Source organism: Vipera berus, assembly GCF_964194415.1.
Source record: "Vipera berus genome assembly, chromosome: 4".
NCBI classification, from domain to species: domain Eukaryota; kingdom Metazoa; phylum Chordata; class Lepidosauria; order Squamata; family Viperidae; genus Vipera; species Vipera berus.
Window position 1 is genome coordinate 5698865 of NC_138206.1, and position 17054 is coordinate 5715918.

The 17054-nt window shown below is 43.4% G+C and overlaps 1 protein-coding gene across 1 annotated transcript in view; it reads right to left on the reverse strand.

Moving 5' to 3' along the window:
* The window catches only part of LOC308668149 (asparaginyl-tRNA synthetase-like), a 60849-nt gene that overhangs the window by 17946 nt on the left and 25849 nt on the right, over positions 1-17054 (reverse strand). The window contains exons 8-10 of the mRNA XM_081327841.1: positions 10760-10892; positions 5738-5836; positions 2621-2658 (exon numbers count right to left, since the gene is read on the reverse strand). Coding sequence (XP_081183967.1) covers positions 2621-2658; positions 5738-5836; positions 10760-10892 — 270 coding nt within the window. The remainder of the gene's footprint in view (positions 1-2620; positions 2659-5737; positions 5837-10759; positions 10893-17054) is intronic.

Genomic DNA, 17054 nt, shown 5'->3' on the forward strand with positions numbered 1-17054 from the left:
ACTTAGCGACCGTTCAAAGTTACAACGGCACTGAAAACAGTGACTCATTACCCTCTTTTGTGGTGCGTGCCTGTTTGTTGCAGCAGTTTTGTATCCTGCTGGGATATTTAAATATGAGTGCTGCCTGGGGAATTCTGGGTGTTGCCTCCAGAAGCTGTGAATGCTCCAACACGGGAAGTTTTCAAGAGACTGGACAGCCACTTGTCTGAAATGGTATAGGGTTTCCTGCCTGAGCAGGGGGTTGGACTAGATGACCTCCAAGGTCCCTTCCAACTTTATTATTATTATAAAACTTTTATTCATAAAACATGAAACTCAGTCAACTGAACACTCAAATTGACTGGCACTAATGGTTGACACGGGTTGCTGCCAGCGTCCTAGGTATCAACCAGGTATCTCCTTAAAATGTAAGATGTTCCGAGTAGCACAGTTTTTTGTAGCTTTGCTGGAGTAATTGCAGGAAGTTGCAATTTCTTGATGTGTTTTGTAAAGTTTTTGGACATAGTTCCCAGTGCCCCGATGACAATGGGTATCACTGTTACACGTTTCATCCATTATCGCGCAGTTTCGATGGCCAGGTTGCGGTATTTTGTAATTTTTTCCAGTTCTTTTTCTTCGATTCTGGCATCTCCTGGTACAGCGATATCAATCAGCTGTACGCTTCGGTTCTCTACAACTGTGATATCTGGCGTGATGTGTTCCAAATGGCTATGTGTTTGTATTCGGAAGTCCCACAAGATCTTCACCCTCTCATTCTCGACAACTTTTTCCACCTTATGTTCCCACGGCTTTTCGGACAAAGGCAAGTCGTATTTTTTACACAATGCCCAGTGGATTAGTTTAGCAACTCGGTCATGTCTAGCTTTGTAATCAGTTTGCGCGATTTTGCTGCACTCACATATTAAATGTGAAACAGTTTCAAGCTTTGTTGTTGCAAAGTCGGCAATTTGGATTGTCAGTAGATTTTTGTATCTTCGCTTTCATGGCATTAGTTTGTAGTGCTTGTTCTTGAGCAGCCAGTATTAAGCCTTCCATTTCTTTCTTGACGGTTTCCATCTTAAGCCATGCCCATGTCAAGTTGTTATCACATTTTCCTTCAATGTTTTTCAAATATTGTCCATGCAAAGCTTTGGTTTTCCATCTATTTAATCTATCATCCAGCCGTTTTTCCTTATATTCTGCCTTTGTTTTTGTTATTTTGATAATGCTCTGTTTTCACAGCCTGCTGCAATTTTTCTGTACTTTGATTCACATAGTCATTCAAACTTCGTTTTTCTTCATCTACAGTTTGGTGGAGTTGCAGTAGCCCTCTGCCCCCTATTCTTCTTGGCAGGTGTTGTTGTTAGTTGCGAAGTCGTGTCCGACCCATCACGACCCTATGGACAACATTCCTCCAGGCCTTCCTGTCCTCTACCATCTTCTGGAGTCCATTTAAGCTCACGCCTACTGCTTCAGTGACTCCATCCAGCCACCTCATTCTCTGTCGTCCCCTTCTTCTATTGCCCTCAATCTTTCCCAGCATGAGGCTCTTCTCCAGTGAGTCCTTCCTTCTCATTAGGTGGCCAAAGTACTTGAGTTTTAGCTTCAGGATCTGGCCTTCTAAAGAGCAGTCAGGGTTGATCTCCTCTAGGACTGACCGGTTTGATCGCCTTGCAGTCCAAGGGACTCACAGGAGTCTTCTCCAGCACCAGAGTTCCAAGGCCTCAATTCTTTTGCGCTCAGCCTTTCTTATGGCAGGTACATTATTATTATTGTTGTTGTTGTTATTGTTATTATTATTATTATTAAGTCCACATGTCTTAAAGTGGCCCCATTTGAGAAATACTACTTTAGCCCCTTCCACATACAGGTAGTCCTCAACTTATGACCCACAATTGAGCACATTTTGTGTCGCTAAGCGAGACAGTTATTGAGATTGGTCCCATTTTGTGACCGTTTTCGCCAGTTAAGTGAATCACTGCAGCTGTTAGTAAGACGGTTGTTAAGTGAATCTGGTTTGCCCACGGAAAGTCACAAAAGGCGAAATCACATGACCTCAAGACACGGCAGCCGTCATAAATACGAATCAGTGGCCAAGCCTCTGAATTTGATCATGTGACCCTGGAGATGCTGCAATGGTCGTAAGTGTGAAAAACGGCCATAAGTCACTTTTTACAGGGCCATTGTAACTTTGAGCGGTCACTAAATGAACTGTTGTTAAATCGAGAACTACCTGTAATGAAATGTCTTCAAGCAAACAACCAAGCTGAGAGAACATAAAGGACTCCACAAAGATCAATGTCATAGCATGGAACAAAGCTTCACTTAAATGCTAATTTCCATTGCCGCTTTGTCATAAATAAATCCTCCTTTGAATTAAGCATCACGGACACATCTTTATAATGTTCCAAATAAATGGTCCCTGCTTCCATTTTCTGGACCGTGTTTGTAGTGTGGTTGTAGCCTAAGGTCTTCCTGGTGGTCTCCCATCCAAATCCCAACCAAGACCAATTCCAATCAACTTTTCTCAAGATAAATCAAAATTGTTCCAGGCTGAGAAACGTTAAGTCAAACTCATAAATTATGCTTAGGAATGAAGCAACAACAGCAACAAATCCCTTTTTCTTTTCAATATACTTACATTAAAAACGGGTTCTTCAACATTTTTTCTAGTTTGGCCTAATGAGGATGGGGAACAGAAGGGAAAGGAAAAATTAAAACTGACAGTTAGTGTCAGAAACAGGTAAGCTTTTGAAACAACAACAACAAAAAAAACATTTTGCAGAAGTCATTGGGGTGCTCAAAGGCATCAAATTGAAAGCAAACCATTCCCGTTTCAGGAGAAACTGAGAAATTTGAAGGAAAAAAACTTGAGAAAAATCTGAGAAAACCTTGGAGAAATCCAAAGAGTCAAAGGAAAGCAAATTTTGCATCAAGATAAGCCCACCCGAACCGTTTTAAATGTGGTTTGAATTACCGTATGTGGTTTGAATTACCGTATGTGGCACTGTGCCTATACCAGGGATAGGCAACCTTGGCTCTTTTATGACTCGTGGACTTCAACTCCCAGAATTCCTGAGCCAGCATGGGGAAACTATGGCCCTTTCACGACTTGTGGACTTCAACTCCCAGAATTCCTGAGCCAGCATGGGGGAAACTTTGGCCCCTTCATGACTTGTGGACTTGCAACTCCCAGAATTCCTGAGCCAGCATGGGGGAACTATGGCCCCTTCATGACTTGTGGACTTCAACTCCCAGAATTCCTCAGCCAGCATGGGGGAACTATGGCCCCTTCGTGACTTGTGGACTTCAACTCCCAGAATTCCTGAGCCAGTCTGAGAGAAACTTTGGCCCCTTCATAACTTGTGGACTTCAACTCCCAGAATTCCTGAGCCAGCCTGGGGGAAGTATGGCCCCTTCGTGACTTGTGGACTTCAACTGCCAGAATTCCTGAGCCAGGATGGGGAAAACTTTGGCCCCTTCATGACTTGCGGACTTCAACTCATAGCTGTCTCAGGAATTCTGGGAGTTGAAGTCCACAAGTCATAAAAGAGCCAAAGTTGCCTACCCCTGGCCTATACCATTTCAAACAAGGGAAAGCATTCTTGCATTTTTACAGAAACCATACAAATCTACACAAAGAGCCTGTCCAGTGTTCAGGGCAGCCAATTATATGAGCCTATGAACAGGCTCACTTACAGAAAATGAACAAAATAATGATGTCCCAGTATAATCAATGACAACTTGGATCCTTAGAAATAATAGCCATTAGTAGCCTTATTTTTCTCCACATACTCAGCTTTATAATCATTTGTTTCGTGAGACTTATGACTGGTCCTTGCAAGTACAGTCAGTCCTCGGCTTACAACAGTTCGTTCAGTGACCATTCAAAGTTGAAAAATGTGACTTATGACCTTTTTCACAGCTACACCTGTTGTTCACAGTCACCGCCTTTGCAGCATCCCCACGGTTACGTGATCAAAATTCGGATGTTTGGCAACCGACTCATACTTATGACGGTTGCAACGTCCCGGGGACATTCGATTCCCTTTTTGCGACCTTCTGATAAGCAAACTCAATCCGGAAACCAGATTCACTCCACAATTGGTTGACTTAACTTATTGGCTGCAGTGATTCACTTCACGACGGTGGCAAGAGCGATCGTAACATGGGGCAAAACTCAGTTAACCCATGTCTTAACAACATAATTTTGGGGCTCAATTGTGGTCGTAAATCAGGGATTACCCGTGTGACCACATCAGCTTTCCTACTGTCACATAATTGAAAATTTGGGTGCTTGGCAACGAATCTGCCTTTGTTGCACCCCACGGTCAGGAGACAAGCTTTTTTATGGTTTCCCAGCATTTTCTTCTGGTTCCAGCAAAAAACAACAACCCACCCATCAGGAAAAATGGTCCTGTGTAAAGAGTGCAGAGTTCACAACAATAATAGTAAAATTGGAAGGGACCTTGGAGGTCATCTAGTCCAACCCCCTGCTCAGGCAGGAAAGACTATGCCATTGGCTGTCCAGTCTCTTCTTAAAGACTTCCAGTGTTGGAGCATTCACAGCTTTTGGAGGCAGGTTGTTCCACTGGTTAATTGTTCTCACTGTCAGGAAGTTTCTCCTTAGTTCTAGGTTGCTTCTCTCCTTGGTTAGTTTCCATCCGTTGCTTCTTGTCCTGCTTTCAGGTGCTTTGGAGAATAGCTTGACTCCCTCTTCTTTGGGGCAGCCCCTGAGATACTGGAAGACTGCTATCATGTCACCCCTCGCCCTTCTCTTCATTAAACTAGACATCTCTAATTCCAGCAACCGTTCCTGATATGTTTTAGCCTCCAGTCCCCCAATCATCTTTGTTGCTCTTCTCTGTACTCTTTCTAGAGTCTTGACATCTTTTTTACATCGTGGTGACCAAAACTGGATGCAGTATTCCAGGTGTGGCCTTACCAAGGCATTGTAAAGTGGTATTAGTACTTCACGTGATCTTGATTCTATCCCTCTGTTAATGCAGCCTAACAATCATGGCATTTGCTTAATAATCTCCACAAAAGACTGTAAAATCAGGCATAGTTACATGGTAGCTTGCTTAACAACCACCATGACATGGGACCATAACTCTGGGCTCAATTATGGCCCTAATTCGAGGACCACAATTGAGGTCAGAATTTATGTTGCTAAGTGAGACATTTGTTAAGTGGGTTTTGCCCCATTTTATGCCTCTTCTTTGCCACATTTGTTAGGTGAATCACTGAAGTTGTTAAGTTAGTAACATGGTTGTTAAGTGAATCTGGCTTCCCCACTGACTTTGCTTGTCAGAAGATCGCAAATGGGGATCACATGACCCCGGGACACTGCAACCGTCATAAATATGAGTCAGTTGTCAAGCATCTGGATGTAAATCACGTGACCATGGGGATGCTACAATGGTCATTAGTGCGAAAAATGGTCATCAATCACTTTTTCCAGTGCTGTTGTAACTCTGAACAGTCACTAAATGAACTGCTGTAAGTTGAGGACTACCTGCATTTGCATAGCCCCGCCCCTTCACTGGCCTGGTTCAGCCAGGTTCCCACCGCTTGGTATCTTCATTTGATACCCTCTGAAGGCATCAAGTCCCTGAATCAAAAGGGCCATGGATGATCCAAAGGTAGGGAAGAATACCGGTGTCCGAGAGAACACTAAAAAACTGATTTAAGCCTGGCTGTAATTAAGTTACAGGAAAGGTAGCAGGAAATTATATATACATTAGAAAAAATTAACCTCATGGCCAGGAGCCATACGTTTATGAAAAAGTGCAGCATCTTGAGGGCATTTGGCTAGCACTCTGTCTGTCACGGTCTTGAAAAGATCTTCTATAACCTAAGGAAAGAAGGGGGGGGGGGAAACCAGGTTAAAAGAGAAGAATATAACCCCAAATAAACGTCCTACATCTTAAAAAATAAATACGTGGGATAAATCCATTGCAATTACAATAGCAGGTAAGTTGGTGACTTACCTGAAGGGGCCATTTTGGAACAGTCGCTTTCCCTCAGCCCATTTCACAGAGTGACACCATTATATACATTGTCTTGGGTTGTCAAAAGCAAAGGTGATATATATATAGAGAGAGACAGACAAATAGAAAGATAATGGGCGGATGGATAGACAGAAAGATAGATATAGATAGATAGATAGATAGATAGATAGATAGATAGATAGATAGATAGATAGATAGATAGATAGATAGATAGATAGGATAATAATGGATAATGAATGGATAAAGAGATAGATAGATAAGATAGATAGATAGATAGATAGATAGATAGATAGATAGATAGATAGATAGATAGATAGATAGATAGATAGATAGATAGATAGATAGATAGATAGATAGATAGATAGATAGATAGATAGATAGAGATAGATAGGATAATAATGGATAATGAATGGATAAAGAGATAGATAGATATAGAAAGACAGAATGGATGGATGAAGAGAAAGAGAGAGAGAAAGAGAGAAAAGAGAGACAGAGAGAGACAGAGAGCGAGCGAGCGCTGTAGTGGTGCAGTGGTTAGAATGCAGTACTGCAGGCTAACTCACTGCCCACAGTCAGGAGTTCAATCCTGACCAGCTCAAGCTGGACTCAGCCTCCCATCCTTCCGAGGTCGATAAAATGAAGACCCGGATTGTTGGGGGCCACATGCTGACTCTGTAAACCGCTTAGGGAGGGCTGTAGGTCACTGTGAAGTGGTATATAAGTCCAAGTGCTATTGCTATTGTTAAAGGAAGGAAGGAAGGAAGGAAGGAAGGAAGGAAGGAAGGAAGGAAGGAAGGAAGGAAGGAAGGAAGGAAGGGAGATATAGACAGATATGAGAGGAGGAGGAAAAGGAATGGTGTAGAAGGAGAAGGAATAGAAAAAGAAGGAGGAGAAAAGGGGATGATAAGGAACACTTAAACATTAGAATCAACTCTCTTTGTCCAAGTTGCTGTCTTGTACAATGTGTGTTGTAAAAAGTGACTTATAACCAGAACTCACATTTATGATTATTAACAGCATCCCCACAACCTCATAATTTAAATTTGGGTGTTTGGCAATCGGTATATCCATCACTGGAGATTTTTAAGAAGAGACTAGACAATCACCTGTCTGAGATGGTATGGGTTCTCCTGCTTGAGCAGGGGGCTGGACTAGAAGACCTCTAAGGTCCCTTCCAGTTCTATTCTGTTCATATATTTACACTATTTGCTGCGTCCTGGGATATGCGATTGCCCTTTACAACCTACCAGGCTGGTTTCTGACAAGCAACATCAATGAAGGAAGCCACATTCACTTAACAACCGCAGGATTCGCTTAATGACTGTGGCAAAAAGGGTCACTGGGCACGATTCACTAAACACCTTGCCTTGTTTAGCAATGGAAATTCTTGTCCCGATTGTGGTCGTAAGCCGAGGACCACTTATATCTCACACATGAGGGGGGAAAAAAATTAGGAAATATCCTAATTTTGTGGTATAGTATTCCTCTCTTGTGCCTCAGAGCTGGGAGATGTAAACATGTCACACTTTTCCTTTTTATGTTGCGCCGTGTGTGAGAATGGGGTGGTGAACCTGTGACCAAAACCCGCTTCCGTTTCCCCCAAAGGAGAGGAACTTTCCATTCCACAAACTTCCACCCTGAGCAAAAACTGCACACTCAACAAAAGCCGGCAAATATTTCCATTCTTCTTTGCTGGAATTATTTCCAGGAAACCATTTTTTAAAAATGTAAAACCTTAGCAAAATGCAAGCTCTTCCCCCCCCCCCCCCCAGCAAAAAAAAAGGTGGCCTGGCCCTTGAGGTAGCAAAATTTGGCTAGAATGGAAAAAAAGAATGAAAAAGAGGAGAAAGAAAAGGAAGGTAACATTATGGGTGGAAGAAAGAGCTGGTAAAAAGGAGGAAAATGGTGGAAGAGTAGAGGAAAATTGATGGGACCTCTTCTTTTGAAATTGCAAGCTCCTCGAGTCATTTGGCTATTTATTTTTTAAATTATTTTCCTGCCTTATAAATAGTGAAATCAGTAACTGCATTCCACTGTAAATTAGAGCAGCACCTTTAATATTTATTTGGTGTTTTTCCCCCCGCCTTTTTACTTTATAATTAACTCAAAGTGGCAAACATATGTAATACTCCTTCCTCTCCTATTTTTCCCAACAACAACCCTGTAAGGTGGGTTGGGGTAAGAAACAGTGACTGACCCAAGGTCACCCAGCTGGCTTTCGTGCCTAAGGCGGGACTAGAACTCTCAGTCTCCTGGTGATTGGTTCAGCGTCACCAAGCTGGCTTTCGTGCCTAAGGTGGGACTAGAACTCTCGGTCTCCTGGTGATTGGTTCAAAGTCATCCAGCTGGCTTTCGTGCCTAAGGCGGAACTAGAAGTCTCAATCTCCTGGTGATTGGTTCAAAGTCACCCAGCTGGCTTTCATGCCTAAGGCGGGACTAGAACTCTCGATCTCCTGGTGACTGGTTCAAAGTCATCCAGCTGGCTTTCGTGCCTAAGGTGGGACTAGAAGTCTCGATCTCCTGGTGATTGGTTCAAAGTCATCCAGCTGGCTTTCGTGCCTAAGGCGGGACTAGAACTCTCGATCTCCTGGTGACTGGTTCAAAGTCATCCAGCTGGCTTTCGTGCCTAAGGTGGGACTAGAAGTCTCGATCTCCTGGTGATTGGTTCAAAGTCACCCAGCTGGCTTTCGTGCCTAAGGCGGAACTAGAAGTCTCAATCTCCTGGTGATTGGTTCAAAGTCACCCAGCTGGCTTTCATGCCTAAGGTGGGACTAGAACTCTCGATCTCCTGGTGACTGGTTCAAAGTCAACCAGCTGGCTTTCGTGCCTAAGGTGGGACTAGAACTCGCAATCTCCTGGTGATTGGCCCAAAATCACCCCAATCACCTTAATGTCGAAGCAACAGCTGGGAAACACATTGTTTCATTTTTTAATAGAAACTTACCAACAATAAAAAAATTAATAAAGATGGGATAGAAACGATTAGTAAAGGTAAAGGTTCCCCCGCACATGCGTGCTAGTCGTTTCCAACTCTAGGGGCCGGTGCTCATCTCCGTTTCAAAGCCGAAGAGCCAGCGCTTGTCCGAGGACGTCTCCATGGTCATGTGGCCGGCATGACTAGACACCAAAGGCGCACGGAACGCTGTTACCTTCCCACCGTAGTGGTCTCTATTTTTCTACTTGCATTTTTACGTGCTTTCGAACTGCTAGGTTGGCAGAAGCTGGGACGAGTAACAGGCGCTTACTCTGTTTACGCGGCACTCGGGATTCGACCCGCCAAACTGCCGACCATCTGATTGACAAGCTCAGCGTCCTAACCCACTGAGCCGATTACAAACATTAAAAATGACTTAGTTAGTGGCAATGCATGTGATTGTCTTTTAGAAGTTCATAAAAATGTTTTCATCAGATTTTTCATTCAAGCAACTATCCAACCATGTAAGATAAAGACTAGGGAACGTGTATTTATAGCATCCTGTCTAACTCTAAACCAGGGGTCTCCAACCTTGGCAACTTTTAAGACTTGTGGACTTCAACTCCTCAAATAGCTGGCTGAGGAATTCTGGGACTTGAAGTCCACAAGTCTTAAAGTTGCCAAGGTTGAGGACCCCCTGCTCTAAACCTTTTTTTTTTTGTGCAGTTCCCTAATCCACTCTATATAGGGACGTGGTGGCTCAGTGGGTTAGGACGCTGAGCTTGTCGCTCAGAATGTCGGCAGTTTGGCGGGTCGAATCCCGAGTGTCGCGTAGCAGAGAGAGCGCCTGTTACTCGTCCCAGCTTCTGCCAGCCTAGCAGTTCGAAAGCACGTAAAAAATGCAAGTAGAAAAATAGGGACCACTCCGGTGGGAAGGTAACAGCGTTCCGTGTGCCCTTGGCATCTAGTCTTGCCGGCCACATGACCACAGAGACATCCTTGGACAAGCGCTGGCTCTTCGGCTTTGAAACGGAGATGAGCACCGGCCCCTAGGATCGGAAACGACTAGCACGCATGTGCGGGGGAACCTTTACCTTTTATCTTTAATCCACTCTAGCTATAACTGAAAAGAGATGATAGTGTTTTCTATATGGCAGTCCTTGACTTAACAACCATTCATTTAGTGACCGTTCAGTGGAGGAAGCTGGATTCACTTAATGACTGCATGATTCAACTAATGGCTGTGCTGATTCGCTTTAAAACTCTAACAAAAACGTTCATAAAATCGGTCACAGCAAATTTAACAGTGGGCTTGTTTTACCAACCGAAAGTCCAGTCTCCATTGTGACTGTAAGTCGCTGTAGTTCTCAAATGGGAAATATACAAGCCCTGCAATATAAACCCCAAATCTAAAAAAAAAATGTGGCAAGTTACCTCAAGATGTTATACAAAAACCGAAGAAAATCTGAAAATTCTGGCTCTTTAAAAATTCTTAAGGCATATCTCTAGCTTCCAGACAGCTGTCTACAATATTTCCCTGAAAATAAGATTGGGTCTCATATTATTTTTTGCTCCAAAAGGCTTATTTTCCAGTTAGAATCTTATATTTGGGGAAATACGGTACAATCTTAATTAGGGCTTATTTTTGGGGTAGGGCTTATATTACAAGCATCCTGAAAAATCAAGCTAAGGCTTATTTTCCGATTAGTTATTTTGGGGAAAATAGGGTATTCCTCCTATAAAATGGGGGCGCGGGGGGGGGGGAAACATTGAATTAAATACACAAAATCTGCAACCCTGAGAAACACACCCAGAAAAAGCTCTGTTTACAGTTTCCCCTGGGGAATCTTACCTGCATTATATCCTGAAGCGTGTCAACAAAAAATACTTCAGCCTCCACCATATAAAACTCCGCCAGGTGTCTGCGGGTTTGAGAATTATCTGCTCGGAAGGTTGGGCCGAAAGTGAACACTTTAGTAAATGCCCTGCAATGTGAAAAACAACACAAAAAAAGATTGAAATACTGCCTTCCGGCTAGTGCGCACTCATGCTGAAACACCCGAACGTGGAAATGCTCACATACAGGTTAGTCCTTGACTTTTCAATGTCCGCTAGCCAGATAACCTGAATCTGTTTTGAGGTCTTAGCAAAGTTTTAAACAAGTGATATGGGGTGGCGTGGGAGCAGTCTTCCAATATTTGAGGGGCTGACACAAAGAAAAGGGGGGGGGGTCAAGCTATTCTCCAAAGCACCTGACGAAGGCAGGACAAGGCTCAAGGTTGACTCAGCCTTCCATCCTTCCGAGGTAGGTAGGACCCAGATTGTTGGGGGCAATTAAGCTGACTTTGTAATGATGCCGCTTGGGGTGTGTGTGAAAGCCCTAATAAGCAGGCATATACATAGAATGAAGGCTACTGCTAAGCTTGAAAGCCGCCCTGAGTCTTCGGAGAAGGGCGGGATATAAATGGAATTAAAAAAAAAAGAAGAAGCAACGGATGGAAACTCATCGAGGAGAGAAGCAACCTGGAACTAAGGAGAAACTTCCTGAGTGTTAGAACAATTAACCCAGGGGTCTTCAAACTTGGCCCATTTATGACTTGTGGACTTCAACTCCCAGAATTCCTCAGCCAGCATGTCTGGCTGAGGAATTCTGGGAGTTGAAGTCCACAAGTCATAAAAGGGCCAAGTTTGAAGGTCCCGGAATTAACCAGTGGAATGGCTTACCTGAGGTGCACCATCACTAGAGGCTTTCAAGAAGAGACTGGATAGTCACTTGTCGGGAAGTTTAATGAAAAGTTTAATGGCTAGGATAACATGACAACAGCGAAGATGTTTTGCCACTCATCCAAGAAGCTCCTTCAGCTCTGACTGGATAGTGGGGAATGAAAAAAACAAGAAAATCCAGTTGCCTCCCGAAAAAGCACCTTGGGGACAAGCAATGGATGGAAACTAACCAAGGAGAGAAGCAACCTAGAAACAAGGAGAATTTTCCTGACTGTTTAGAACAATTAAACAGTGGAATGGCTTACCTCGGGTGCACCATTCCTGGAGGTTTTCAAGAAAAGATTGGACATCCGTTTGTTGGGAAGTTTAATGAAAAGAAGGACTAGGGGTGACATGCTAGCAGTCTTCCAATATTTGAGAGACTGCCCCAAAGAAGAGGGAGTCAAGCTATTTTCCAAAGCGCCTGCAGGCAGGACAAGAAGCAACGGATGGAAACTCATCAAGGGGAGATTCAACCTGGAACTAAGGAGAAATTTCCTGACAATTAGAACAATTAGCCAGTGGAACTACCTGCCTCCAGAAGTTATGAATGCTCCAACGCTGGAAGTTTTTAAGAAGGGAATATGTTATTCTGTTAAGTATGAGCCAGCAATGTACTGCAGCTGCTAATAAACAGAGGGACAGAATCAAGATCACATGCTAGTACCCTTTTATAATGCCTTGGTAAGCCCACACTTGGAATATTTCATCCAGTTTTGGTCCCCAGGATATGAACAAGATGTTGAGACTCTGGAAAGAGGGCAGAGAAGAGCATCAAAGACGATTAGGGGACTGGAGGCTAAAGTATATGAAGAAAAGTTGCAGAAATTGGATATGTCTAGTCTAGTAAAAAGAAGAACTAGGACTGACACGATAGCAATCTTCCAACATCTGCCACAAAGAAGAGGGAGTCAAGCTATTCTCTAAAGCACCTGAAGGCAGGACAAGAAGCAATGGATGGAAACTCATCAAGGAGAGAAGCAACCTCGAACTAAATCAGTGTTTGAAGCACAGATTGAAAAGCAGTTGCTTCAGACATCTTTGAATCAAGTTAGTGCACATTTGAATTTTTTAAAAAAACCAGGGTTTTGAACCCCAAATAGAGCAGATTTAGGCTGAACCCCCCCACCACCACAAAAGGCTTGGTACGCTAAGTTTTTTGTTTTTGTTTTGAAAACAAGAATCAAACATCATCTGTATCTCTGTCCTTGGAGCAATCTGAAAGCTGCAAGGGACGCAACAGAGATTAAGCCTATCAGCAATAAGATGATGAGCAAACAGCTGAGTTTATTACCTTTTTTTTTTTTGACCTTCCCCAAAAACTAAACAAAACCACACCTAGTCTGGCATCTCAGTCAGTAAAATTTTGTCCAGCAAAGGGCTCAAATTAAGAGTCTGCACGAGTACGTAAAATTTCCATGGAAGCAAAACAAATGCACTTCCATTTTAAAACCGTCCAGGCCACGAAAGGTTACCCAAAAGGTACAAACACAATTGAAACCAGAACCGTTGCTTAGCAAGGTGGCTATTCAGTCAGTCGCGCCCAGTTTTGTGACTTTTGCCACAGCTGTTAAGCGAATCACCGCAGTCGTTAAATGAATCGTGAGGTCGTTTAAGCGACTCTGGCTTTCCCCTCAACTCTGCTTGTTGGAAAGAGGATGGGAAGAAGGCAAATGGCAACCGTGGGAATGTGCATCCATCATAAATATGCGACAATTGACTTTGATCACGTGGCCGTGGGGATGCTGCAGCGGTTATAAGTGTGAGGATCAGTTATAGGTCACTATTTGCAGGGCCCTTGTAACCTCAAACTGCCATTAAACAAAAAGTTGTCGCGTTGACTAATAAGGTATGTTCTGAATAGGTGAGTTAAGCTTCAGTCCATTTGTATGCAGACTTGAAAAAAGGAACAAAAGTAAAACCACGATTGACTTTGTTATATATTTTGTGTTAACCTGACAGCTCAGCCGGGCATCAGCTGCGTGACACCCGGCAACAACAGGTGGCGTCAAACTCCCGTCCTATTGGTCAGGCCGTTCTGGCGGGACCCTTTAAGGATGTGGATTGGCCGCCGGCTTGCTGGCAACAGTATTTAAAGGAGCTGAGCTGTGGAGAGTTTGCTTGTTCCATCCACAATAAAGCTGAGCACTAACTTGGTGTCCTGTCATCTGTCCTGATCGGTCTACCCACGATACTTAACAGACTTGTTTGTTTCTATAATGTTATGCACAGGTATAGTACTATAGGTGGTACCTGGCTCAACAGTACTAACTGCGAAAAGGAATCCTAGCAGACAATCACTCTACATGGAAGGAAGTGTGTAGCGGGGTGCCCCAGGGCTCTGTTCTGGGCCCAGAGCTCCTCAACATCTTCATCAACGATTTGGACGAGGGGATAGATGGGGAACTCATCAAATTTGCAGATGACACCAAGCTGGCAGGAATAGCCAACACTCCAGAAGATAGGCTTAAGATACAGGAGGATCTGGACAGACTCAAACACTGGGCGCTATCTAACAAAATGAAATTCAATGGTGAAAAAAGTCAGGTTCTACATTTAGGCAGGAAAAATCAAATGCACAGGTATAGTATACGAGGTACCTTGCTCAATAGTAGCAACCGTGAGAGGGATCTCAGAGTCCTAGTGGACAATCACTTAAATAGGAGCCAGCCGTGTGCTGCAGCTGCCAAAAAAAGCCAACACAGTGCTAGGCTGCATTAACAGAGGGATAGAATCAAGATCACGTGAAGTGGCATGGGTCCGGATTACCTACGGCAACACCTGCTGCCGGGGTCAACCTCCCTCCGTCCAGTGCGCTCCCACAGATAGGGCCTCCTCAGGGTGCCACCGGTCAGAGAATGTCAACTGGTGGCCCCCAGGGGGAGGGCGTTCTCTGTGGGCGCGCCAGACCTGTGGAGCCGCTTACCGGTTGAGCTCCGGATGGCCCCCGACCTGCGCTCCTTCCGACGTGATCTAAAAACTTATTTATTTGAACAAGCCGGCCTGGTCTGATGGGTTTGGGGTTTGGGGTTTGAACATGGATTTTAACTAATGTATTATATCGGGCATAATTATTTAATGTTTTTAACTTTTGTATTTCGTATTTTAATATTTATTGCCCTGTACACCGCCCTGAGTCCTTCAAGAGAAGGGCAGTATAAAAATTTAATAAATATAAATATAAAAGTACTAATACCACTTTACAATGCCTTGGTAAGGCCACGCCTGGAATACTGCATCCAGTTTTGGTCACCGCGATGTAAAAAAGATGTTGAGGCTCTAGAAAGGGTACAGAGAAGAGCAACAAAGATGATTGGGGGACTATAGGGTAAAACATATAGGGAACGGTTGGTGGAATTGGGTAAGTGTAGTTTAACGAAGAGAAGAGTGAGGGGTGACATGATAGCAGTGTTCCAGTATCTCAGGGGCTGCCACAAAGAAGAGGGAGTCAAGCTATTCTCCAAAGTACCAGAGGGCAGGACCCTGACATCCCTTAATTTGGGGTAGAGTTGGAGCGACTGGATGGAGCTGAATGTTTACTGGCAAGACAAGAAGCAACGGATGGAAACTAACGAAGGAGAGAAGTAACCTAGAACTAAGGAGAACAATTAATCAGTGGAACAGCTTGCCACCAGAAGTTTTGAATGTTCCAACACTGGAGGTTTTTAAGAAGAGATCAGACAACCATTTGTCTGAACCACTATAGCGTCTTTTGCTTGAGCAGGAGGTTGGGCTAGAAGACCTCCAGGGCCCCTTCCAACTCTGCTATTTTGTTATTCTGTAAAATGGTGAGAAAATAAATGACTGAGGAGACGAATGCGACGAGCGAGTCTGAAGACAGGACAAAGCAAGAACTGGAAATATCAAGTCTTGATCCTGGAGAAAAAGAGATAGGGAAGAAAAGAAGAAAGAAATGAAAACGTGACCTGCATGAATTGATGCTAATCATAGGCATGAAAAGGAACACCTGGTTGAATGATCTAGTAGAAGGGGATACCAACCAGGGGAAAAAAGAAGAAGAATATACAGGAAAGATTACTGCAAAAAAAATGTATGGGAAAAAAAAGAAGAGCTGCAAAGAATGTGATGAATACGTAATTATTACCAGAATCAAACCCACACATTCTAAAGTAGCCAAGTTTGAAAATCACTAATCTATTCTAGAGGGAATGAATGAGGATTGAAATGGGAAAACAAATGCAGGATTGAGAGAAAACCGGGTGGGCTAGAATAACGAAACTCTTCCCAAAAAAAAAAAAAAAAGAAAGAAAGAAAGAAAGAAAGAAAGAAAGAAAGAAAGAAAGAAAGAAAGAAAGAAGAAAGATAGAAAACTGAAATACTTTAAAGAAAGACAATGGAAGTAACCCTCAACTCATGGCCACCATAGAGCCCGACATTTCTGTTGCTAAGCGAGACAGTTGTTAAGTGAGTTTTGCCCCATTTTACGACCTTTCTGGCTGCTGTTCTTAAATAAATCACTGCAAATGGTAAGTTAGTAACCTGGCCGTTCCCCCGTTGACTTTGCTTGTCAGAAGGTCGCCAAAGAGGATCCCCTGACCCCCGGGACACTGCAACCGTCATAAATATGAGTCAGTTGCCGAGCATCTGAATTTTGGGGATGCTACAACAGTCGTAACTGTGAAAACCAGTCAGAACTAGTAGTAGCAGTAGTAGCAGTAGTAGCAGTAGCAGTAGTAGTAATAATAATAATAATAATAATAATAATAATAATAATAATAATAATAATAATAATAATAATAATAATAATAATAAAGTTGGAAGGGACCTTGGAGGTCATCTAGTCCAACCCCCTGCTCAGGCAGGAAACTCTATACCATTTTAGACAAATGGCTGTCCGGTCTCCTCTTAAAAACTGTCAGGAAATTTCTCCTTAGTTCTAGGTTGCTTCTGTCTTTGATGAGTTTCCATCTGTTGCTTCTTGTCCTGCCTTCAGGCGCTTTGGAGAATAGCTTGACTCCCTCTTCTTTGGGGCAGCCCCTGAGATACTGGAACGCTTGCTATCATGTCACCCCTGGTCCTTCTCTTTATTAAACTACTAGACATTCCCAATTCCAGCAACCGTCCCTTATATGTTTTAGCCTCCAGTCCCCTGATCATCCTTGTTGCTCTTCTCTGCACTCTTTCTAGAGTCTCAACATCTTTTTTACATCGTGGTGACCAAAACTGGATGCAGCATTCCAAGTGTGGCCTTACCAAGGCCTTGTAAAGTGGTATTAACCCTTCACGTGATCTTGATTCTATCCCTCTATGTTAATGCAGCCTAGCACTGTGTTGGCTTTTTTGGCAGCTGCAGCACACGGCTGGCTCATATCTAAGTGATTGTCCACTAGGACTCCAAGATCCCTCTCACGGTTGCTACTATT